General features: G+C 40.1%; 1 protein-coding gene across 1 annotated transcript; it reads right to left on the bottom strand.

Moving 5' to 3' along the window:
• Nucleotides 1-153: 153 nt before the first annotated feature.
• Nucleotides 154-27944, bottom strand: sap30l (sap30-like). The gene is made up of 4 exons (XM_056243089.1): nt 27492-27944; nt 26757-26879; nt 19545-19643; nt 154-755 (listed from the first exon to the last, which is right to left on the bottom strand). The coding sequence occupies exons 1-4, from the start codon at nt 27675-27677 to the stop codon at nt 627-629; spliced, it is 537 nt and encodes a 178-aa protein (XP_056099064.1). The 5' UTR covers nt 27678-27944; the 3' UTR covers nt 154-626.

Raw genomic sequence — 27944 nt, 5'->3', positions numbered from 1 at the left:
ATATACACACACGTATAAAATATATACACAAACACACTTATGTTAAATGTGATAAATCGCGATTAATCGATTTGACGGCACTAATACACACACACGATCATGTGAGATGCCACAGGTGAAATGCATTTAAAAAATAATAAACGAAAATATTAGTAGTGCCACAAGAACTGTATTTACTCTGATTATTTCAAACAAAGAAAGGAAGAAAACTAACATTACAATCTACAAAAAATGCAATAAAGAGCAGATATACAGCAGTCATATAAAAGCAGAGACACGGAGCTGAAAGCAAAAGAACAGAAACAAAACCCTCTACGGCAGTATGAAGGAAACCGGCTCTTCTGGGAGTTTTGGCATTAGCAGTCATTCAGTGTCTCTCGTGGTTTCATTCAGGTCCTCTCTGTGATGTTCGTCACTCAAACAGCGGTGGTTTTATTGGTGTTTGGCACAGAAGTTGAAGCGGTTACCCTCCATCATCATCATTCTGCACTTATTTGCAGTGACTCCCATAATGTCACCTGATGTTGGACATACGTACAGAAAACACAGCGTCTGCACAGAAAGCATTCAAACAGGGATGTAAAGCCAGCTAACATGAGTCGAGACACGCGTGTGTATCCGAGATCTTATTCCACTTGTTTGCTTCCTTCTGACTTCTGGTCCAGCCGGCTTTTACTGCTCTTCACCATATAAATAAAGTATGTGAGCGTTTCCTTCTCGTTGACTGGAATATTCCGGAAGTGACGGCTCACAGTCTGGAGAAGAAACAAAAAAACATATTACTAACACAAGCACTGAGTGAATTCTGCTTACACTGCTGAATGCTGGATTCCCATTGGCTGACAGATACGAGGCGTGTTCCTGCAATTGCATTATTATGCTCACTTCACTAGTTAGGAAGTGTTTTGACAAAGTTACACTGTAAAAAATTATTATTGTTGTGGATTAGACGTGTGTATATAAATACACTGCTGTTCAAAAGTTTTGGATCAGTAAGATTTTTTATGTTTTTGAAAGCTCACCAAGGCTGCATTTGTTTTATTAAAAATACAAAACAGATAAATGCTGTTCTTTGGGACTTTCTATTCATTAAAAAATCATGCAAAAAATATGTGTACACAACTGTTTTCAACATTGATAATCATAACTGTTTCTTGAGCATCAGATCCTCATATTAGAGTGATTTCTGAAGGATCATGTGACACTGAAGACTGGAGTAATGATGCTGAAAATACAGCTTTGATCACAGGAATAAATTACACTTTACTGTATATTCACATAGAAAATAGATGATTTTCATTAAAAATACAAAAAATTATTGTTAAATATGACAATCAAATAAATGCAGCCTTAGTGAGGAGAAGAGACTTCTTTCAAAAACATTAAAAATCTTACCGATCCAAAACTTTTGAACAGCAGTGTATATACAGTTGCAATTGAAAATATGTATATATATATATAAATATAGCTGCGAGCAGCGATTACGGGCCCAAGCCGGTGGCACCGCAACCCCGGTGCCTTTAGTTACCTAAAGGCACCGGGGTGGCGGTACCACCGGCTTTGGCCCTTCATCGCTGCTCGCAGCTATATTTATATATATATATATATATATATAAAGCCGGTGGCACCGCCACCCTGGTGCCTTTAGGGTTATTGTGCACGACGTGCAAAAACGTAACCCTGCTTTGACTGTCGAAAAGAAGTGTGCTGTAGAGCTTGTATCAGTGTGGGCTCTGCAAAAGTGTGCATTGAGGGCACATATCAACCACAAAGTATGCGAGAGCAACCTTCTGAAAGGTCAGGTCTACATCCAGGTCTACATCTGCCGTGTGTTTACATCATAGTAGTGAAGTTTGAAGCAATCAGGTGATTTCAAAGCTTTTTGAAAGTGACAGACTTCCTGCTGCCAGTTGGTGGCGCTATAACCGGGGTGGCGGTGCCGCCGGCTTTGGCCCTTTCATCGCTGCTCGCAGCTATATTTATATATATACACACACAAACACACACACACATACACATATATATATATATATATATATATATATATATATATATATACATAAATATATATATATTGTTTTTTTAAGAGACAAGACAGAATATTACTTGCCTGATCTGATTAGAAAAATAGTGTTTGTGTGTGTGTGTGTGTGTGTGTGTGTGTGTGTGTGTGTTTGTGTGTGTGTGTGTGTGTGTGTGTGTGGCGTAATTGAACAATGCAGTCATAAAAACATACTCCGTCCTTTTGTTCATACAGGACATTATTCAAACTGCAAAGTGTTTACTTATATTTGTGTACACTTGCAATAAAACACAACATTGTGCTTTTGTCAAGCTATAAACTCTTGTCAAACTGTAAACTACAACTGTCACCCAACCAAAATCTCTTACACACACACACACAGTTTAAAAGCAAAAAATATCAAACAATCCTATTTAAAAACAGTCTGTGGGAGCCATCTTTTGGACATTCATCATATCGCATTGGTTTTCATTTCTTGTCATCAAACAGAGCCCTAATCTGTTTATTTTTTCAGTTACACATTCTACATTGATTAAAAAAGAAAAATCAAATGTGTTTTTATTTTATACAGAAATAAATAATCTATCATTCAGATGAGAATAAAGTTAGTGTTAGTTCAAATTTTAAGGAAAACAAATATATGATCTGAAATATAGCACATTCATTTAAAATTCATTCAGGTTCAATTACCAAACATACAATCTTAATGTAATTTAAAGCAAACAATACATTTAAAATATATGGGTTGTATGACTATTTTTTAATATAAAAAGATATATATCCAAAAAGACAAGGCCTAAAGTTTAACAAGGGTTAAACTCTTATCACTGTAACAGACACAATCACACACACAATCACACACACACACACACAAGTCAAATCACTTACATTTTACATGCAATATTGACTTTTTTTCTGTTTCAGCAGCGAAAATAGTTAAACAAAGATCACAGCAGAACCATCGCGCATCTCACAGCAACGCGTTCTCATTACTGAATGATTCAGCATTTTGAACGAATCGGTTGACTCAAAGATTCAATGACCAATCAATCCATAAACATCTATCTCATTCATGAATGACTCAGTCGTTCAAACGAATGAATCAATGACTCGCTCATTAAGACGGTCGCCTGGCGACACCTACTGACGGTTTAGTGTTATGTTTAAAAGTATCATTCTTTCCAACGATTGTTAATTAACTCATATTTGAAACATAAGCTATATTTATATATATACATACATATACACAGACATACACAAAAATAAAATAAAAACACATTTGAAATGTGTTTGCTTACTAAATTGTGAGCTGAACGAAAGTTGCAGCAAATATCAGCAACAGGAGTCAAATTTCATTAATCACGAGAGTGAAGAGCTGACTGAAAAGATGATGACGGAATAGGCTATTTTATGTAAAAACGCCTATTTAAGCGAATCTGTCATTGTACTCTTTTATTGTTGTGTTTTCCGTGAAAAATAATAGACTATTGAACTCACAATTCAAGCAATCGGCCCCCGAAATTGCACTAATTTTAGTGACACTAAAAAGTATGCGGCTGCACTGGCATTCATAATGGTGCGCGTCCATGGCGACGAGCGAGCAGAACAGAGCGAACGTTTAGTTAATTTCTACTTCCATAGGAATTCATTCGAGCGCCACCATTTCAATGTCCGTGCGGACGTCCATATTATACTTTCGCTTTCAAGTTAGTGTTTTTAAACCCCCCAGCGGGAGGTTTACACAATTGGTTTACACAATCACACGTTGATTAACCGGTGGGAAAATATTCCCATAGTAACATCCCTAATATATAAATATATATAAATTCAATAGGCCTACCTGATTTTGAACACAAGAGGGCAGTATAGCACTATATATGATTTGGATTATTATTATTTTTGACTAAACAACCATTCTGGCTGTTTTTAAACTTAAAAATAATTCTTAAATTGAAAAAAAGGAATAAAATGGGTTTAGTTCTAATATTTGTATAATTTTATATAAAAATAAATGGTGTATAATTACATTTTAGAAAGATATGAGACATGCCCTGATTCTTTTTTTGACATTACTTGAATCCCTCAACCATAGCAAAACCGTTTGAGATATTCAATATCTGTTCACAATTTAGCATCTTCAATGTATTTTCATCATGTTGAAAAAGTTTGGCATGAATAAAATAAACTACTTAGGAGGAGAAGCTAAAAACTCAGAATCTGAAATCCACATTCAAACCAAAATATCTGACTTCCTGTTGGTCGTAGCTAATTACGGTAAATTAGAAAGTTGTCCGGCTCGAAGAGTACAATATACATATCGAGTTTTGTTACTGTAGATAAAACTAACCCCCCCACTTTTGTCAAAAGCATTTAGAAAGTGACACACTTCCTGCTGCCAGTTGGTGGCGCTATAACTTTGACTCACAATAGTCACATCCATGTGATCGGCCTCTTACAGCGATCACACTGCTGAAGTTTCATCAAGATCAGTTAATGTATGCAGTAGTTATAACGCACTTCCTGTTTCACGTTTCTCGCCATAATTTTGTTTCCTCGCCACGGCCAAACCGTTCGAGATATCAAAAATCCCCTCGCAAACTTTCATCCTCAATGTCTTGACTTCATGCTGACCGAGTTTCGTGCCGTTTGTTTGAATTCTCTAGGAGGAGTATTTCACATTCCATTGCGTGTGTTTTACCAACAACCCTAAATAGCCGACTTCCTGTTGGGCTGGGGTAAAAAGTAAGAGTGTGAAGTATATATGAAACGAGGAGATCTACATGTGTACCGAGTTTCATATTATTACATGCAAGCGTGTTTGATTTATGGACCATGTTTTCGGACCCCGTTCCAGGGGGCGCTGTCGAGCCCCCCTGCCACGCCCGGGTACCATCTTCAGCCCGGCCCTGATGGCCGCGGGTTCTGACATGTGTGCAAAGTTTCAGGAGTTTTTGAGCATGTTAAGGCCTCCAAAAGTGTCCAAAAGGTAGTAAAAAAAAAAAAATAATAATAAATATAGCTGCGAGCAGCGATTACGGGCCCAAGCCGGTGGCACCGCAACCCCGGTGCCTTTAGTTACCTAAAGGCACCGGGGTGGCGGTACCACCGGCTTTGGCCCTTCATCGCTGCTCGCAGCTATATTTATTTATATATATATATATATATATATAAAGCCGGTGGCACCGCCACCCTGGTGCCTTTAGGGTTATTGTGCACAACGTGCAAAAACGTAACCCTGCTTTGACTGTCGAAAAGAAGTGTGCTGTAGAGCTTGTATCAGTGTGGGCTCTGCAAAAGTGTGCATTGAGGGCACATGTCAACCACAAAGTATGCGAGAGCAACCTTCTGAAAGGTCAGGTCTACATCCAGGTCTTCATCTGCCGTGTGTTTACATCATAGTAGTGAAGTTTGAAGCAATCAGGTGATTTCAAAGCTTTTTGAAAGTGACAGACTTCCTGCTGCCAGTTGGTGGCGCTATAACCGGGGTGGCGGTGCCGCCGGCTTTGGCCCTTTCATCGCTGCTCGCAGCTATATTTATATATATACACACACACACACACACACACACACACATATATATATATATATATATATATATACATAAATATATATATATTGTTTTTTTAAGAGACAAGACAGAATATTACTTGCCTGATCTGATTAGAAAAATAGTGTTTGTGTGTGTGTGTGTGTGTGTGTGTGTGTGTGTGTGTGTGTGTGTGTGTGTGTGTGTGTGTGTGGCGTAATTGAACAATGTAGACATAAAGACATACTCCGTCCTTTTGTTCATACAGGACATTATTCAAACTGCAAAGTGTTTACTTATATTTGTGTACACTCGCAATAAAACACAACATTGTGCTTTTGTCAAACTATAAACTCTTGTCAAACTGTAAACTACAACTGTCACCCAACCAAAATCTCTTACACACACACACACACACACACACACAGTTTAAAAGCAAAAAATATCAAACAATCCTATTTAAAAACAGTCTGTGGGAGCCATCTTTTGGACATTCATCATATCGCATTGGTTTTCATTTCTTGTCATCAAACAGAGCCCTAATCTGTTTATTTTTTCAGTTACACATTCTACATTGATTAAAAAAGAAAAATCAAATGTGTTTTTATTTTATACAGAAATAAATAATCTATCATCCAGATGAGAATAAAGTTAGTGTTAGTTCAAATTTTAAGGAAAACAAATATATGATCTGAAATATAGCACATTCATTTAAAATTTATTCAGGTTCAATTACCAAACATACAATCTTAATGTAATTTAAAGCAAACAATACATTTAAAATATATGGGTTGTATGACTATTTTTTAATATAAAAAGATATATATCCAAAAAGACAAGGCCTAAAGTTTAACAAGGGTTAAACTCTTATCACTGTAACAGACACAATCACACACACAATCACACACACACAAGTCAAATCACTTACATTTTAGATGCAATATTGACTTTTTTTCTGTTTCAGCAGCGAAAATAGTTAAACAAAGATCACAGCAGAACCATCGCGCATCTCACAGCAACGCGTTCTCATTACTGAATGCTTCAGCATTTTGAACGAATCGGTTGACTCAAAGATTCAATGACCAATCAATCCATAAACATCTATCTCATTCATGAATGACTCAGTCGTTCAAACGAATGAATCAATGACTCGCTCATTAAGACGGTCGCCTGGCGACACCTAATGACGGTTTAGTGTTATGTTTAAAAGTATCATTCTTTCCAACGATTGTTAATTAACTCATATTTGAAACATAAGCTATATTTATATATATACATACATATATACACACACATACACAAAAATAAAATAAAAACACATTTGAAACGTGTTTGCTTACTAAATTGTGAGCTGAACGAAAGTTGCAGCAAATATCAGCAACAGGAGTCAAATTTCATTAATCACGAGAGTGAAGAGCTGACTGAAAAGATGATGACGGAATAGGCTATTTTATGTAAAAACGCCTATTTAAGCGAATCTGTCATTGTACTCTTTTATTGTTGTGTTTTCCGTGAAAAATAATAGACTATTGAACTCACAATTCAAGCAATCGGCCCCCGAAATTGCACTAATTTTAGTGACACTAAAAAGTATGCGGCTGCACTGGCATTCATAATGGTGCGCGTCCATGGCGACGAGCGAGCAGAACAGAGCGAACGTTTAGTTAATTTCTACTTCCATAGGAATTCATTCGAGCGCCACCATTTCAATGTCCGTGCGGACGTCCATATTATACTTTCGCTTTCAAGTTAGTGTTTTTAAACCCCCCAGCGGGAGGTTTACACAATTGGTTTACACAATCACACGTTGATTAACCGGTGGGAAAATATTCCCATAGTAACATCCCTAATATGTAAATATATATAAATTCAATAGGCCTACCTGATTTTGAACACAAGAGGGCAGTATAGCACTATATATGATTTGGATTATTATTATTTTTGACTAAACAACCATTCTGGCTGTTTTTAAACTTAAAAATAATTCTTAAATTGAAAAAAAGGAATAAAATGGGTTTATATATATATATATATATATATATATATATATATATATATATATATATATATACACACACACATATACAAAAATAAAATAAAAACACATTTGAAGCGTGTTTGCTTACTAAATTGTGAGCGGAACGAAAGTTGCAGCAAATATCAGCAACAGGAGTCAAATTTCATTAATCACGAGAGTGCAGAGCTGACTGAAAAGATGATGACGGAATAGGCTATTTTATGTAAAAGCCCCTATTTAAGCGAATCTATCATTGTACTCTTTTGTTGTTGTGTTTTCCGTGAAAAATAATAGACTATTGAACTCACAATTCAAGCAATCGGCCCCGTTATTGCACTAATTTTAAAGTGACACTAAAAAGTATGCGGCTGCACTGGCATTCATAATGGTGCGCGTCCATGGCGACGAGCGAGCAGAGCTGAGCGAACGTTTTTTAGTTCATTCCTACTTCCATAGGAATTCCCTCAAGCGCTCTGCAAGCGCAACCCTTATCAATGTCCGTGTGGACGTCCGTATTTAAAAGCTCTCGGTCCTCAGTCACATGCTTGCCAAATATATGTATAAATATCATTTTGGACACAAGAGGGCAGTATGGCCCTATGTATAATTTTGTGTTTAAACTAACTATCACTCGAAGAGCCCCTCCCCCCCTCCCCACACAGACACACACACACACACACACACACACAGTTCGCCCGCGCCTCTCTCTCACACGCACACACACACACACACACACACTCCAGCATTGCAATCTTGAGATCGCAGCTTGTTCATTATGCTGCGTTCACACCAAACTTTTATACTCTTTTGTTGTTGTGGTTTCCATGAAGAATAATAGGCTATTGAACTCACAATTCAAGCAATCGGCCCCAGAAAAGGCGCTAATTTTAAAATGAAACTAACGGCTGCACGGGCATTCATAACGGTGCGCGTCCACGGCGATGAGCGAGCAGAACTTTAGTTAATTCCTACTTCCATAGGAATTCCCTCGAGCGCTCTGCACGTGGCCATTATCAATGTCCCGTATTTAAAAGCTCTCGGTCCTCAAGTCACATACCAAATATATGTATAATGTATATATAAATATAATTTTGGACACAAGAGGGCAGTATGGCCCTATGTATAATTTTGTGTTTAAACTAAAAGAGCCCCTCCCCCCCCCCCTCCCCACACAGACACACACACACACACACACGAATGGCAGGGTGCATTCTCTCTGTCAGAGGGAGAGGGAGAGAAAATTCTCAGAAACATCCACATTCAAACTAAAATATCTGACTTCCTCTTGGTCTGAGCTAATGACAGTTAATTAGAAAGTTGTCCGGCTTGATCTGAACAATATGCGTACTGAGTTATATGATTGTAGGTAAAACTATAAAACTAACACCCCCACTTTTGTCAAAAGGTGGCGCTACTGAGTCCCTGCACCATGCCCGTTTCTGAAACTTTGCACATGTCTACTGGCTAATAAATCTGATCTGTCTGTCGAGTTTCATGCAATTTCAAGCAATTTCAGGCATGCTAAGAGTCTCAAAAGCATAAGAAAAGAATATTAAAGTTTGATGCGTTGCCATGGCAACATTATCTAAGATATCAAGAATCCATTCACAGGTCTACATCTGGCGTGTGTTTACATTATAGTAGTGAAGTTTGAAGCAAATCGGGTAAAAATAAGAGGGTGATTTCAAAGCATTTTGAAAGTGACACACTTCCTGCTGCCAGTTGGTGGCGCTATAACTTTGACTCACAATAGTCACATCCATGTGATCGGCCTCTTACAGCGAACACACTGCTGAAGTTTCATCAAGATCAGTCAATGTATGAAGAAGTTATAACACACTTCCTGTTTCCATTATTCGCCATAAATTCGTTTCCTCGCCACGGCCACACCGTTCGAGATATCAAAAATCCGTTCGCAATTTGGGATCCTCAATTTCTTGACTTCATGCACACCGAGTTTGGAGACGAACGGCGGAATTCCCTAGGAGAAGTGTTTCAAATTCCTGAGCATGCGTTTCCAAACAACCCTAAATAGCCGACTTCCTGTTGGGCTGGCGTAAAAAGTAAGAGCATGAAGGATATATGAACCGATGAGATCTATATGTGTACTGAGTTTCAAATTATTACATGAAAGCGTGTTTGATTTATAGGCCCAGTTTTCGGACCGCGTTCCAGGGGGCTTTAGTGGGATTTAAACACACACACAGTTCACACAGGGGGATTTAACCCCCCCCCCCCCCACACACACACACACACACACACACACACACACAAACAGAATGGCAGGGGGACAAGAAATCCATTCAAACTACAATATCTGACTTTCTGTTGCTCTGAGCTAATGACTTTAAATTAGAAAGTCGATTGGCTTGATGAGAACAATATGCGTGGCAAGTTTTGTAACTGTAGGTAAAACGAGCAAAGTTATAACACACTTTATGTGTCCTTTTTTAGTCATAAAATTAATTTCCTCGCCACGGCCAAACCGTCCGAGATATCAAAAATCCCTCCGGAATTTAGCATCATCAATGTCTTGACGTCATGCTGACCGAGTTTGCTTGAAATCCGATCAATTCCCAAGGAGAATTAAATAGAATTTCAGGGGTATGCGTTTCCAAACAAACCATGATAGCCGGCTTCCTGTTGGGATGTCGTAAAACTTAGAGCACGAAAGTTGTTTAACCCAATGAGATCTATAAGTGTACAGAGTTTCATATTATTACATGCAAGTGTCTTTGATTTATGGACAAGTGTTCGAATCCCAGTCCAGGGGGCGCTGTCGGTCCGCCCTGCCACGCCCGGGTACCAGCTTCAGTCCGGCCCTGATGGCCACGGGTTCTGACCCGTGTGCAAAGTTTCAAGAGTTTTAGAGGATGTTAAGGGCCCCAAAAGCCCCCGAAACCTTGATCAACAATAATTAAAAGCTTTGTCACTCAAACAGACACATCCCCCTCCCCCCACAGACACAGAGGTATGCAGAGAGAGGGAGAGAGGGACAGAGATTACTCCAAAACATCCCATTTAAACCAAAATATCTGACTTCCTGTTGTTCGGAACCAAAATCTGTAAATTAGAAAGTTGTCCGGCTTGATCTGAACAATATGCCTACCGAGTTTTAAGATTGCAGGTAAAACTATGAAACTAACCCTCTCACTTTTGTCAAAAGGTGGCGCTACTGAGTCCCTGCACCACGCCCGTATCAAGAATCCATTCACAGGTCTACATCTGGCGTATGTTTACATTATACAGATGAAGTTTGAAACAAATTGGGTTAAAATAAGAGGGTGATTTCGAAGCATTTTGAAAGTGACACACTTCCTGCTGCCAGTTGGTGGCGCTATAACTTTGCCTCACAATAGTCACATCCATGTGATCGGCCTCTTACAGCGAACACACTGCTGAAGTTTCATCAAGATCAGTTAATGTATGCAGAAGTTATAACACACTTCCTGTTTCACATTTCTCGCCATAATTTCGTTTCCTCGCCACGGCCAAACCGTTCGAGATATCAAAAATCCCCTCGCAATTTTTTTTTCTCAATGTCTTGACTTCATGCTGACCGAGTTTCGTGGCATTTCTTTGAATTCTCTAGGAGAAGTACTTTAAATTCCATTGCATGCGTTTTACAAACAACCCTAAATAGCCGACTTCCTGTTGGGCTGGGGTAAAAAGTAAGAGCATGAAGTATATATGAACCGAGGAGATCTACATGTGTACCGAGTTTCATATTCTTACATACAAGCGTGTTTGATTTATGGACCAAGTTTTCGGACCCCGTTCCAGGGGGCGCTGTCGAGCCCCCCTGCCACGCCCGGGTACCATCTTCAGCCCGACCCTGATGGCCGCGGGTTCTGACCCGCGTGCAAAGTTTCAAGAGTTTTCGTGCACGTTAAGAGCCCCAAAAGTGCCCGAATAGTCGTAAGAAAAATAAAAGAGGAGAAAAAAAAAAAAAAAAATCCTTAGGAAAACAATAGGGCCTTCGCCTTTTCAAGGCTTGGGCCCTAATAATAATAATAATAATAATAAATAATCCTAAGGAAAACAATAGGGCCTTCGCCCTTTGGGCTTGGGCCCTAATTATTCAACACTCATTGCAAATCAGGTTTATTGGCAAAATGTACAGACTTTCAGCTGTTTGCAATGAACAAATCAGACAAAAGTGATTGAAATCACTCAACACAACAAATGTTTCAAGTGATTTCCCCAAATGTAACTGAAAATGCAACTTTGAATGATTTCTGCAATTTCAAAATTAGTCAACCCCCTGAATATATTCCCTCACAACAGCATAAATCTACAAAACCACTAATCAATGGCTTCATTAGTTGCACCAGGTGTGCTTGAGCTAGAAAACATGAACTATCTGAACTGGCTAGGTTTGTTGAGGGTCACATTTGACTAAGTTAGAAATAAGTCAAAAGAAAGGTCCAAAATGTTAAAGGCACACTATGCAAGAATTGTACCTTAATATAACAGCTTCAAAGTCATTTCGGTGGCAAACAAACTCATAGTAGGACGAATCATCCTGGTAGTAAAGCTTGGGGGGGACGCCGCTGGAAATACCAGCAATGCAAGTTTGAGAGGAGCGCCCCCGACAAATCTCGCGAGAATCACGACATGCTTTACGGCAACGACGTCACACACATCAACAACAACATATGAAGCATGAAGACACTTGCGCGCATTTCAGACGTGATACTCGACGATGGAAAAAGCAAAGAAAACGCGGTCGGAAGAGACTAGGAAAAGGAAAAGAATCTGACCGCGTGAGGAACCGGACAAGAGTCCCACTCGGTCGGGCTTTTCCATAGATGGGTCTTTCACTCGTTGGCGTGAGCTAAAAAGCAGCACTGGATGCAACCGTGATGCTGACCTGGCGATCTTGTTGATGGACTAGTACGTAAATCTTTCTAAGTTTGTGTGCATTTTATTTTGTGATTTCACCGGAATGAATAGAGAGTCCGCAACGGCAATAGATTGAAGAGCGCGTCCGAGTGGAGACTGCACGCGCGCCGCCACATAGGGTGACCAGACGTAGCGAAAAATTCGGGACAGTCCCGAAATCTAAGCTGTTGTCCCGAATCCGGCCCTAATTGTCCCGAAAATTATACTAAAGCAAAATCTTGAGTAGTTATTGTCTGATAAAATATTAAAAACTCTCCGTGGAGGTTGAGTCGGCCCCCGCGTTTAACAAAACAGTTAAATGCTCGAGTCGGCCCCCGCCGACGGCTCATTGGCTGCAGCATCGACAGTAACGTTAAATACAAGTACTCCACAGCGACTCTAGGGGTCGCTGTTTGACAAAAACAAAATTCCTGCATAGTGTGCCTTTAAGAGAAAATATCATCGGCCTTCACAAACAAGGAACATGATATTGAAAGATAGCGAAGGCACTAAACATTCCCAGAGACACTGTTGGAAGCATAGTTCACCAGTTTAAAGTTACAGGAATAGTGGTTACACTCCCTGGATGGGGCAGAAAGGGGAAGCGAACAACGGCTGGAACCAGATTTCTGAGAAGGCCGGTTCAGAGAAACCCTGGAGTGACTGCAGAAGACCTGGTGGCCACAGGCACTGATGTTCAGCTGCACAGTAAAGCTCATACTAAACGCATGCCAGAACTCAAAGACTACACCACTACTGACCCAAAAGCACAAGAAAGGTCGGCTCCAATTTGCTCAAAATCATAAATACTTCCGCAGAAGTTCAGGGATCCCGTTCTGTGGAGCGATGAAATGAACTTTCCGTCCCTCTGGATCAGCGGTGTGTCTGAGGAAGGATGAAGCATAAGCTGATGAGCACTCGGTCTCCAGTTCAGCGTGGGGAGCTCGTGATGCTCTGGCGGATCTATATCCTCCGGCTCTGCAGACCGGATCAAGGAGAGAGGATCACTGAAGGATCAGGAGATCCTAGGAGAGAACATCATGCCGTCAGGGAGGAGGAGCTGGAGCTCAGACCTTCCACAGGACAACGATCCCAAGCGTTCCTCAGACTTCACCCAGGCTTGGCGTCAGAAGAAGTGCTGGGAGATACAGGGGCAGCACAGTCTCCTGACTCGAACCCCAGAGAACACCTCTGGAGGGATGTGAAGGCGGCGGTTGCAGCAGCAAACACAAGAATATCCCTGAACTGGCCTTTGCTCATGAGGAACGGCTCAGATCCCTCAGAAACAGAAGCTCTTGTCTGGTTATACATCTCGCTTGCAGCAAATGTGTGTTCTACCAAGTGCTAAAGATGATTGCCAAAACTGATTTTGAAACTGCAGAAGTCATTAAATTAATACATGATTAACTAACTGTATTTTTTCTAAGTACATTTCTGAAATGCACTTTCTGTAAAGCTGCTTTGAAACAATGTGTATTATGAAAAGTAGGGATGTCCCGATCAGGTTTTTTTTGCCCTCGAGTCCGAGTCATTTGATTGAGTATCTACCGATACCGAGTCCCGATCCGATACTTATATAATACATAAAAAAAGAATAAAGAAGAGAGAAAAAACAGATCCAGGATGTTCCTTATTTTTAATTTAGTTCACCTTATTTTTAACATTCAACAACTCTGTTAACAAACAGAGCACTTCTGTGAGGTAGCTTGAACAATCAAGTAATAAATAACATAAAATCTTCACTTTTGGACTTTAGTGCAACCGTAAATATAGAAAAAGTCTAATATAAAAACAAATAGCACCTCAACTTAAAATACCCGGCAGGCATGTAAACAAAAAATAAAAGTGTATTAAAAGTGTATAAAAAAATTAATGAGAATATATATATACACATTAGGGGTGTAACAGTTCACAAAATTTGCGGTTCGGTTCGATACGATACAGCAAAAAGAAAGAAATGCCAGAGAAAGAAATGCCTATTTATTAAAAGAAAAACTATTTTTAAATAAGTGTGAGTTTTCCTACATCTTGAAACTTTCAGGTTTATAAATGGGGGTTTATCTTTGAAGGATGAACAAATAATGTTTTGGTCATCACATTAAAAATAACATTTAAATATATATTTAAATAATATTTGAGTTTTGAAGTGCAACATTAAATCCATGTTCATTCACGGCACAATGTTTCTCCTGGTGTCCACGTCAGCGCTGTTTGATCTAATAGAGATCTACGGTTAATAACGGAGAAATGTGAATGCTTCTCACTAGATCTCGCAGCGATGTTATTACTTCAGTGGCGAACTCAAATGTTTTCTCCACTGGATCTCTTCGCTTGATCTCGCGCTGCACAGATGCTGCTGGTCCGAACTGATAAATGGTCCGTAAAGCACAATATAATGAGTAGAGCAGTTTCGTTCCGCTTTCATTACGTTTGCCATTTCATGTTGCGCAACGTTGTGGTGATCGCGCCAGCGCGGATTTTGTCAGCAGGAAAAATGGTCCTAGGAATCGTTCGGTTTGTATGCGTACCGAACCGGAAGCCTCGTTCCGAAACGGTTCAATAATTACGAATACATGTACCGTTACACCCCTAATTTACATATCTCCGAGTCCTGATCGGGAGGTAACGTACGATTCCGATCGAGTCTGAAACCACGTGATCGGGCCCGATTTCCGATCGGGTGATCGGGACATCCCTAGTGAAAAGCGCTATACAAATAAATTTGAATTGAATTGAATTAAAAGTAGAGATGCACCGATTACAATTTTCTAGGCCGATCCCGATTTTTACTTGAGTTTGACCTGCCGATACCGATTTTAGCCGATTCCTATTTCATTTTTTCAAACCACTTTACAGCACACAAAAATATTTATTTTCTATCTTCTCTTTAATACAGGGGTCTCAAACTCAACTTAACTGGGGGCCGCTGGAGGTAGAGTCGTGGTCAGGATGGGCCGCATCAAGTATTCCACAAAAAATACTATTCAAGTATTCCAAAAAAGGAGCACAACTGATCCAATCTTCATGAGCTGTCCTTCTGACAGTTGAAGTTCATTTTCCTTATACACAAAATCTTTGTGATACTTCATTTTACAAACATTATTTTTCTTTTCCTTATAACACATATTTGTGATACTTATATTTGCTTATGTCCTTTTTATTTTCTTTATACAACACATTAATGATATTGAATGTTTTTTTTGGAAGGCACATTTCCTTTTATTATACTTAGAAAAACGATTATTGCTTTTGAAATACAAATATTTGCAGTCATGTCTGCCCGTCTTAGGGCCTGTTCACATATCGCGTCTTTTGCGCGCTCAAGTTCGTTATTTCAAATGTAGGTGCGCGGTATGCGCGCTCATAATGGAAGCGACGCGGTCGTGGTGCGACGCGCTCGTTTTTTCCAAGCGCGTGCGCGCCGCATCGAGATAAAAACATTTCAGAATGCCGCAAGCGCACCGTAGCTTAGCAACGACAGACGCCTACGGAGCGCAACCGCCCTAGCGCTTTGGAAAAATTAGAACGCGGCGCGCCTAGCGTTTTCTACGTGTTTTTGGGCGCTAAATGTGAATTCAGCCTTATTTAATTATTTCTACACATGTACAGTGTCTCAGGCAAATTACTGACTTTGCACAAATCAAAGCAAACCTTCTTATCAACCTGCTGGACACATCTCAAAGCTCAAAATGATTATTCTCACATTGTTTTAGAGCAGGGGTCTCCAACACGTCGCTCGCGAGCTACCAGTAGCTCGTGGCATGTTCACATATCGCGCTCACATATTTTGCTTGCTCAAGTTCGTTATTTCAAATGTAGGCGCGCGCCAAGCGCGCTCATAAGCGACGCACTCATTTTTTCCAGTAAGTTTGTACTTCGCGGTTGTCTATGACAACTATTGACAACAAACCCACCGTAAGCTGTCATGAGACTATCTATGGTAGCCCAAAAGGGATAAAAAAAAAAAAAAAAAATTTAAAACGCGGCACACGCAACGACGGGCCGCACTAACATTAAACTTTAATGTCAAGTAGGGGGCCACAAAATATCACCCCGCGGGCCGCGAGTTTGAGACCACTGCTTTAATAGAACATTTTGCATAGAACTTTTTTTTTTTACAGATAATCGCTATAAAATAGAACTATATAAATGACTCCTGGTGTGGGAAATTCACACACAAGTGCAGTGTTATGGAAGAACCATTTCCCTCTTTTCACATACAATATCCAACTAAAACAATTTGATATTTAGCAAACTAAACTTCTGTATGAAAACAGGTAATGGCAATAAAATAATATATAAATAACAAATAAAAATAAAATAAATATAGCCTTGCAGTATAAAGATATTTCTCACACACACACACACACAGACACAGACACACGCCTATTGCAATCACTTGTACATCAATGGCAAGTTATATTTCTCAAACAGTTCTTCTCTCATCTGACACATGTCCAGCCAGGCTAAACAGGACAAGTGGAGCATGTGCAGGGAAACGATTGGGAAATAATAAAAACTAGTTTAAATGGGTACATTTTCTATAAATATTTTTGAGTCTTCATTTTCTTTCTGACATAGCCTAGCCTACTTCAGTTCTTAAAACACACCAGACATGCAAATTCTGGCACTTTTTGGATGAAATCATACTTATTAATATAATAATAATCCACTATCCTCTCCCTATGGAGGATCCCTTTCCCTCTCTACAGATAAAGCGCTGTGAATTCCGGTTCGCGTACCCCAAAGTGATAAAATAAAACAAAATTCTGTATCAAAATTTATAGGCAAGAAAAGTAGTTTGTTTAGGCTGGGTTGTATGAATTACAAACCTGCGCACATATTTTAAAAAGCACATAACTATAGAATTCTGAATGAGCATGTGAACGCCGTCAGCGTTAATCACAGGTTCGCGTTTAAAGTCTGATCATTTCGACGGAGGTGAATCAATCAAAGTTAACTTTAGCTGGAAGTAACATTATTCAAGAACCGCTATAACGCCAAAACAATCTGTTACCTTAAATCAGCGGTTCCCAAACTTTTTTCTTTGCGCACCCCCTTCTATGTCCCAACCGGGTTTGCGCACCCCCAATCCCCACTTAAAAAAAAAAAAAAAAACGCAACAAAGCTTTGTTTTATTGCCATATAAAGACTCATGTTTTATCATGCTCAAATAACCAGAACACACATCATGACAATAACAACATCAACAAAGTTTCAATATAATGCAACAAAGCTACGCAGTACGCACAAGCTTCCACTTTTAACCATGACTTTAACCCTTTCACACCAATGCGACCGTTATTTAGAATTTGTCACTTTAATGTTTCCATGGTGACGCGTCATTGCTTGTCACGGGACACAACGCAACCACAACACAGCGCTGAATGAATGAGGATCTGCTTTTATGTCATTTTCCCTTTTTTATCAAAAATATTCACAACAAATGTATTAGCTATAGCATGAAACACTGATATTCCGATTGTCAAATATGTGTAAGTGGACGCGTTGTGTTGTTTAAACGCCTTCATAACGATTGCGTTAGTTGAGCTGTATGCGCGATGGGCGGCGTCATGTTAGTTTGTGCCACAGTTCAGAGAAGAATCGGATCTGTTGGATTTACAACACGTCAGTTTCTCCCCTTCTCACGAAATACATGAACGTAGGAGGCTGGTGAACTGGGAGAAGAATAGGGTAAAATGTGAAGCTACGTTCTACACAATCATGTGTATCTGATATGAATACAACGTGTCATCTTATAATGAAAAGGATTATTATTTCCTTATCCATAGATATCAGCAAAATAAAAATCATTGTTTTGCTAGTAGCCTACTTATGTGTATTTAAATGTGTGAAACTTAAAATAAACATTATGTGGTTGAAAACACTCAATAGTTGTGATATAGGCTATGCCAGCACTGGCTAAGCGCCAGCCAACGCGCGAAAGCACATTTGAATTTAGAAGTTGATAACGTGACATATTATAGCATAGCGGCTGCAGAGCAGTGTTTAGAAGACAGCAGCTGTCTTATGCGTTTCTATTAAAAACTAATAAATAATAGTTTTTTTATTTAAAATATAAGCGATTACAAAGGAAATGTTTACTGTTCATGTTTTTTTTTTTTATTGTATTGGAAAAATCTCATTTAAAAAAACAGACCGCCATTGCATTTTTCCTCTCGCGCACCCCCTGGTGACAGCTCGCGTACCCCTGGGGGTGCGCGCACCACACTTTGGGAATCCCTGCCTTAAATTATATGTTTATCTCTGTAAAGCTGCTTTGAAACAATTCATTGTTAAAAGCGCTATATAAATGAAGATGACTTGACTTGACTTATTTTGTCCATCAAAAGTGTGCTTTTACTTAAATGGAGCGCAGCAAAAATAGACTCGGCGCCGAAACCCGCGCTTCACTGTTGGCCCACGCGACGCTCCTGCTCGACGCTCCTGCGCTGATGACGCTCATGCTCCCGGTGTGAATGCACTCATTGATTAACGCACGCCGAACAAAAAAAAAACGCGCTGCTCCCGCTTGCGGTGTGAAACGGCCGTAATTCACGAGGTTTCCTACAAGTGCGCGTTCAGTGTGCACGTGTGATGCTGATGTTGCGCGATGTTAATCATGCGGCGCCCGAGTGCATTTGACCGGCATAAAATCGGATTATGTCAGACTGACCGGCCGGTCGCCGATCACGTGGAAATCGGCCGATTCCGGTCACTCGGTGCATCTCTAATTAAAAGTTGCATTTTCAGTTGTATTTGGGGAAACCACTTAAATCATTTGTTGTGTTGAGCTATTTCAATTACTTTAGTTTGATTTGTTCATTGCAAACAGCTGAAAGTCTGTAAATGTTGCCAATAAACCTGATTTGCAACGGGGGTTGAACAATTTCGATTGCAACTGTTGGCTATATATGGTAATACAGTATATGACGAACATGTATGGTATTGTTATCATGAGCATTTAAAAAAAACAGCGAATAATTCCAACACCTGAGTTTGCAAACTTAAATAAAGCTTCAGCAATTTCTGTGATATAAAAAAAAGATTTTTGTTAGTTTTTGAAATTCATTATATTCAGTTTTCGGCAGTACCTCTGCTAGCTGGGCTTTGTTGAGTCCAGGTCTGGTCTGGATTTTGTAGTGCCTCTTGTAGCGTCTCAGTGTGTTGACCTGCAGCTGGAACAGATCCACCTGACCCAGAACACACACACATCAGTACAGTTACAGTCACACACATCATCACTGCAGCAATCCCAGCAGCCTCTGCTGCACCAGGGGTCGCCCACGCTTCCCGTGCCGCTGGGTACAGAAATATTCTTCCCATAGGGATTTTAATAAAGTCTTTGTTAGAAGCCATGAAGGAAAGCGTTTAAAGAATAAACGTTTCAAATGTATTAACCTCTATCAAAACAATTCTATACAACACACCTCTCTGAGTGCCAAAAATACACGGAAATGGTCCAGTTCAGGCACATTAACTTGACCTCAAAAGTGTCTTTATAAGAATCTATATTTGAATCAGTTTGAGGGGAATTTAAAGAAAGGATTTTGTTTGTTTTAACAGCTTCTGAAGTCGAGTTCAAATACACAGTATCATAACTACGTTAACGCATTGACATCCCTATATATATGAGATTGCACCATATAGGGTCATATCTTTCTTTAACATTAACACTTCTTGAATTAAACTTTAAGACATGTAAACTTCAATAAATGTGTTGTTTTTGGCACTCAGAGAGGTGTTGCTGCATTCAATTCTATAGAGGATAGAGGGAAACGAGATACATTTCTAGATTCAGTGTTATTTGTTCTTCAGACATTCTACTTTAAACAATAACTATCAGCGGTTTAACCTGTTAAGCTTCAAGCCCACTTTTGAAAAATCCCCAGAAATGACATACCCAAACTAAAACAGATGCAGTTCATGAACCCTTTGCACTAAAAGCACAAGTATGATCTCATTTGAAAGCTGACACCTGGTTGTTTATTGTAAATGTAGAATTAATTATTGTCATAATGAAAAAAACAATTTTAAATAGCTTCAAAGTTTTGTAAAGTTATTAGAAATTTATTTTTATGAAACATCTTCATGAAAATAAAATTGAAGTTGGCCCTGGAGCAATCTAGAAATGCACTGCAGCTAAAGCCACATGTCTGACCATTTTATATTTAAAATCTGAAAATGATAAGTATAAAGCTCTGTATTTAATTAAATGTTTTTCAAGATCATGTCAAATTACTTTATTTTGATTAGACTCTATTAGCAAACTGATGTTTAGTCATCTTCTGAGTCATCTATTCAGTCTATTGTCTCTATTGTTTTGTGGTGCCCCATTCAGTCTCAGTCTCCCCTGCACACATTTACACCTCTCCAGACTGGTTATTATGGCTCTAAATATGCATTTCTTTTGTCTGCATTATAGCTACTAACGACTGGCTATTCACAAGCTATTCATAGGGTTTCAAACCCTAATTTCTTTTATCAAAGTTCTCACTAAATATTTGAAACTGGTATCAAATGCACTGAAACATTTCAGTAAGCATTCCTATTTAGAAAAAAATCATAAAACAATAACTGCTCGTGGCAGGTGCGCCTGGGCTCGCTAGCATGTTAGCTTAGCACACCATCAATACACGACCATTTATGAGATTAAAACTATGTTTGCGCTCCAAACTCACTATATAACGCAAGTCGAGTGTTTTAAATAATCTTCTGTGATCTAACTTGGCTTCAGATAAAAAAAAAATCAGACAGAAAATGTATTATTTAGTGTTCTGAACGATGATGAAATCTATATCGATTAGCATTACATTATAAATATAATCTATTATTATGAAATACCTGGCATGGATTGAAGAACACAGGTAACTCAAATATCATTGCAATCATGTTTATTGTCTTCAAAACATCTTTATCTGCATGTTCCAGCGATCTCTGTCATCTACTTTCTGTATCACTCAGTGACGTCCTGGAATGTCACATGACTATGGGTCTTCTTCATGATCCATATATGGACTTTTATTGGACATAATAGCGCCCCCATGCTATTGGTATGAATGGAAAACACAACACATCTCAGTAAGAAGCGATCATTATGATTACATCGACGCATTTGGGTATAAATTCAATAAATATTATTCCTGTCTATAGAAATATGATGTGAATCTATGAGAATATATCAATATTTCTCCACATCTGCACATTGTTGAGCTAAAAGCCCTCAGGGACGTTGTTTTGTGAATCGCTGTCATGACGACAGCACGGAGTGTTTTTTATGAATGGACCAGCTGACGCTCATAATTCATATTAAAGGTATCGACTCATTTTTTTCATTTCATAACTCCTGACACAAATTAAGACATAACTGTCACTATAAGTTTCTCAGAATACAATAGTAGTCAAATACTGAATCTTGAGTCTTATATCTTTTTAATGATGTATAGTTTGTCAAGGTATAACATTAAATCTGATAGTATATTTGAACTAAATAAAAAAAAAAACGCTTCAGTGCGCCGACGCTCTGGAGAAGGTTAAGAGGTTAAAAAGTTACCTACATTTGGGGTTTTCGATCACTGAAAATGGGTCAAATTCAACAATTTGAACATGGAGCTTTAAAAAAAAAAAAAAGAATATGTATGGCACTCAGACAGGTATATTATATGCAATTGAGCTGATAGAAAAACACAATACTAGTTTGAACATTATTTGTTGTTCAGATATTCCTCTTCAAATGCAAAAAGTATCAGCAGTGCAAAGTGACCTAGTGTTGTCAAAAGTACCGACTTCGGTACCAAGTCGATACTGAAACTTAAATGTGCCGCTTTGAGCGTAAACACCTCTGATTGGCCATTGTTCACGCGCACATCGGATATGTCTGTGATTGGCTGCACAATGGTCAGCGCACGGGAGCGTTTGAGAGCACATGGAAGTGTTTTGCAAGTATTTTGAAAGCGCAAGCAAGCATCCATCAGTGCCAGTGGACCGGTCCGTCTGGCTTCAAACGCTGCCCTGTGTATCTACGCAAGCGCTCGCTGAAGAGCATCATTGATGTACGGTATCTCACCAAAGAGAGTACACCCCTCACATTTTAGAATATCTACTAAAGAGACAATACTATAGAAATGAAACTTTGATATATTATAGTGTAGTCAGTGCGCTGCTTGTATAGCAGTATATATTTACTGTCCTCTGAAAATAACTCAACATACAGCCATTATCGTCAAAACAGCTGGCAACAAGAGTGAGTACACCCTAAGTCAGGGGTCGGCAACCCAAAATGTTGAAAGAGCCATATTGGACCCAATTTTTTTTTTTTAAATCTGTCTGGAGCCGCAAAAAATTAAAAGCTTTATATAAGCCTTATAATGAAGGCAACACATGCTGTAAGTGGTATATTAGCTTTATTAGTATCAAAATGATAAGTAGGCTATAAATTAGAGCTTAGATCGGGCCCAAAAAATCAAGCCCGGCCCGGCCCGACACATTAAACGTAATTATGAGCCCGAGCCTGATTTTAACCCGACCATTTTTTAATGCGTGGGTCATTATAACTGACGTTCTCAACTTTTTTTCTCCCGCCCGCAACATTTATGTTTTGTCCCGCTCCCGCCTGCAAATAGACTTTTTTCTGTACCTCCAAATACTTTCAAGTTAGCCTACGTGTCGCCACCATACATCCTCCTGATAAATTATTTGTTATTAAAGCATTAAAACACAAACCACTGTTAATTTAACATAAAAGCAAGCAGTTTACTGCGTGCATGGTATGGCATGACTGAATCCGCGCAAAGTGCGCTCTCTTAATAATTCCTAAAAAGCTGACAGTTCATCGCGATCTCACACATTTCTGTTATTATCAATGAAGCTGACTGCACAATGAATCTTTCATAATATCCACACTTTGTTCGTTATAATTAGAGGATTTGCCAGGATACAGAATTCAGCACTGAACAAAAAAGCCATTGCGTTCAAGAAATCAACACATATGTCTGTGATTGGCTACATCGCTCAACGCTGCAAACATGTTAAAAATAGAAATTCTGGCCTGCAAATCGTTTCTATTTTGTTTTAGTAGAGTGAGTGCATTACCGCACGCGCCCGCGCCCGCGCTCGGCCATCAAATCTAGTCCCGCGCCGCACTCTATTGCGTTGGGAGTGCTCAGCTATCTTTCTCTTTTTCCCCTTGGGGTCCATGGCCCATGACACACCCGCCGGTTAGTTTGTTTGTTTGTCAGCCACTGGTCTGGCATCACGCCGATCTGACAGACACGTGTGTCACAGTCTATGACGTAAATTCTTCGTTGACAGAAATGTTGAAATTAAATATTTATTATACACATTTTTACAACGTTGAAAAACTTAGAATGTTTGTCATGTTTTTCCTCCTACAGAAATTATATTAAAACAAAAAATATTTTTTCCATTTTCAAATTTTTGAAAAAGCTCCAGGGAGCCACTAGGGCGGCGCTTAAGAGCCGCATGCGGCTCTAGAGCCGCGGGTTGCCGACCCATGCCCTAAGTGAACATGTCAAAACGGTGTCCAAAGTGTCAATATTGTGTGTGAGCACCAGTGTTATCTAGCACTGCCTTAATCCCCTGGGCATGGAGTTCACCAGAGCTGCACAGGCTGTTGCTGGGACCCTCTTCCACTCCTCCATGACCACATCACGGAGCTGATGGATGTTGGACACATGGCGCTTCTGCACCGTCCGCTTGAGGATCACCACAGGTGCTCAATAGGGTTCAGGTCTGGAGACACACTTGGCCACTCCATCACCAGTGTAGTGATGGGGACACTACTGTCAAAGAGCACCGTCCTTCGGATGAGACGTTAAACCGAGGTCCTGACTCTCTGAGGTCATTAAAAATCCCATGGTACTTCTTGTAAAGAGTAAGGGTGTAACCCCGGTGTGCTGGCCACATTCCCTCCAATGGCCCTCGCCAATCAGGGCCTCCTAATAACTCCCATCCACTGAATTGGCTCTATCACTCTCTATCCTCTCCACCTGTAGCTGGTGTGTTATTTTTTTCTCTGGAAAGCACTTTGGTTCTAGCCTGGTTAAAACCAGAGCATTCTCAGTTGTAACGGAGTTATGGTCTGGCAAAGCGTAATAGACAAATCATTTCCAGAGGGGCGTCACCAACGGACGTGGCGGATAGACCTAAACCCAATCAGAGCGATGAAGGAGATGACGTATGCAGAGCGGCGGAGACACATCTCCGAGTGTTGTTCTTTGCTTGGTTTTTAACTAAAAGGAAACGTTCAAATCGCTTAAAACAGACGCGATAGCTGATTGGAACGAGTGATGTTCGACGGCGGCATCCATCTTTGTAATGTAGGCTACAAAATCTGCTTCAAAATCCCAGCGCTGTTGTCATCGTGCAAAGCCCGCCCCAACGTATCTGATTGGTGCCTCGATTTCGGCGGATTGGAAATAGGCTTGAATGAGCTCTTCGCCAGACTAACTTTCAGAGCAAATCTAAATTTGCCGGAAGTTGTCTGGGTTTTCCCAGGCTACTTTGGTTCACCTTGAGTGTTGTAAAGGGCTGTGTAAATGATGCTGATTGATTGATGAAACACGCTATATAAATGCCTCATTCATTCAGCTTCCTCAGCACAGCAGTGTTGGCGGTGTGTTTGGGGTCGTTATCATGCCGTTCGGCCCAGTTTCTGAAGGGAGCGCCACAGTACATGTTGGAGTCCATGTTTTCCCTCAGCTCCCCAGCACCAGCAGCCCCAGAACATGATGCTACCAACGCCATGCTCGACTGTAGGAAAGACACCATGTCCCTGGTGAGGAGTACCATGGCGTCGCCACACATGCTGGACACCATCTGATCCAAACAAGGTCATCTTAGTCTCATCAGTCTCATCTCAGCAGACAAAAACATGAACATGATGAATCGGACGTGTGGCTTTGCATGGTTAAACGACGTACATCTATCATCACTTAGGGTGTACTCACTTTTGTTGCCAGCTATTTTGACGATAATGGCTGTATGTTGAGTTATTTTCAGAGGACAGTAAATATATACTGCTATACAAGCAGCACACTGACTACACTATAATATATCAAAGTTTCATTTCTATAGTATTGTCCCTTAAGATGTACCAAAAAAATTCAAAACATGTTAGGGGTGTACTCACTTTTGTGAGATACTGTATATTTACAACATGTTTTTGAAGCGCTGATCATCGTAGCCAATCATAGACATATCCGATGAGCGCGTGACCACAACAGCCAATCAGAGGTGTTTATGATTCCGCTCAACAGCGGAAATTTCAGTATCGACTTGGTACCAAATTTGGTACTTTTGACAACACTAAAGTGACCCACATTTGGTTTTTGACCACTGAAAATGTGTATATAGTTTACCAATTTACACATGGACCCACATTAAGATCTCCATATCTCTGAGATTGAACCATATAGGGCCTTTAAAATGAAGATACCAAAAGTAAAAATTTGTTAAGAACCAGAATCTAAAAGGATATTAAGATAGGTTTAATACTTCTTGAGTTATAGGCATGCAAACTTGGGGGAAAATTACACAAGAAGAGCTTTTTCCCCATTTTTGAACTGTCACCGTTGGCATAATGCAACAAAGATTGCTAAAATCAACAGATTTAACTAATAAACATACCAATCTCTATGTAAAAATCAAAACTTTGAGCCGGGAACCTCTTGAGTTGAGACGAATGAGCCGTTTGCAATGTGTGCCGCTAGACGTCTGACCGTCCCAACACTACTAACCGCTCTGCTTTTCTCAGTCTTTACTTTAATAAACATCACACTCTACAGCTGGAGCAAACAGAGTGTGTATTAATGCAGCATTTACATTACAAACCTAAATAGCCCTGAAAAGACAGAAGATTTAAAGAGGCCATATTGTGCCCTTTTACGAAGTCTTGATGTTGTTTCCAGGCTCTACTAGAACGGGTTTTCCTGCTTGAATGTTGATTATTCTCCTCATATTCTCCATTGTTGCGGCTCCTCTCTTCCCAGTCTGTCAGTAACGCTCTGTTTAATTCCTGTCTCTATGAAGCCCCTCCTTCTGAAAGCACACTGTGCTCTGATTGGTCGGCTGGAGCAGTGTGTTGTGATTGGTCGAGCCCTTCGAGTGTGTTTGGGAAATGTCCCGCCCCTTTCCATAACCGCCAGTTTAACACACTACTAACTAACTCAACCAGGCCCCGCCCCTTTATTCTGCGTATGAATTATTATAATGAGGAATATTGTGACGTGTTCATTCCCGGAAGAAACTCGAGACTACAATGGAGTTCAGAAACACTGATATATTACCTCGGGGACTTCGACATCATGATCAGGTGACTCTCCGCCGTCGTCGCTGGTCTTCCTCTTGCGTTTGTTGCGAACGCTCTGGATGAAGTTCTTGTGGAAGTCACAGATGTACAAATGCCGAACCTACACGGAAAACAAGGTTTAGGTTTATTTAATATGCAGGAAACTGGACTCAAGCACATATTACCAAAGAAATTATATTTAATGACATGGCTGTCAGTGTTTGCATCTACAGACTGAAGACGCAGTTTAGAAAACTATATTATATTTACAAGAGCATCATGAAGACGCCTGGAAGAGAACGGCAGGAGACGGCAAACACTGACAGGACAAACACATCATGAAATAAGCATCAGATCCTCATATTAGAGTGATTTCTGAAGGATCATGTGACACTGAAGACTGGAGTAATGATGCTGAACATCCAGCTTTGATCACAGGAATAAATTACACTTTACTATATATTCACATAGAAAACAGCTGATTTACATTATAATAATATTTCACTGTTTATACTGTATCTTTGATCAAATGAATGCAGCCTTCGTGAGCAGAAGAAACTCTTTTAAAAATATAACAAATAGTAGCCTCCAAACTTTTTACCGGTACTGTACATGGAGAACAGGACGGTAAAGTGAAGTGCTACCATAATTAATCTATATAACTGTTACATCGATAATTACACAGAAATTACACTTGAGAAAAGCGGCTCGGTGTTCGAGAGAAGCGGCTTACGCTCTTGTCGATGTCCAGCTTGAGTTTCCTCTGCGAGATGCTCTTCTGGATGCGCTTGCTGAAGGACGCGTTGCCCGCCGGACGCCCGCACCGCTCCCCGTCCTCGATCAGACAGCAGCTCTGCCCGAAGAACGGCGGCGCGGGCGGCCCGTCGTGGCTGTCCTCCTCCGTGCTGAACCCGTTCATACCGGGCAGAAGCGACGCGACGTCAACGCAGCTTACCGAGCTCGACGCGCTGCGAACCAACGGACGGAGAATCTCAGCAACACTGCGGACCCGGGCCGCTAAAGATCCCGGGGCTTCACTGGATCACCGGACTCGGTCCCGCGAGCAGCACCGAACGTGTGTGCGCGGAAACTGCGGATCTGACGCGCGCCGAACTACCGAGCAACAGTCGAGCTCATCTCAACAATGTACGCCGTACAATGAAACATGATTTGAGAGAAACCGGAA

Source organism: Rhinichthys klamathensis, unplaced genomic scaffold, assembly GCF_029890125.1.
Source record: "Rhinichthys klamathensis goyatoka isolate OS25496 unplaced genomic scaffold, OSU_Roscu_1.1 h1tg000776l_1, whole genome shotgun sequence".
NCBI lineage: Eukaryota > Metazoa > Chordata > Actinopteri > Cypriniformes > Leuciscidae > Rhinichthys > Rhinichthys klamathensis.
Note: the sequence above shows the minus strand (reverse complement) of the source record. Positions and strands in the feature narration are given on the sequence as shown.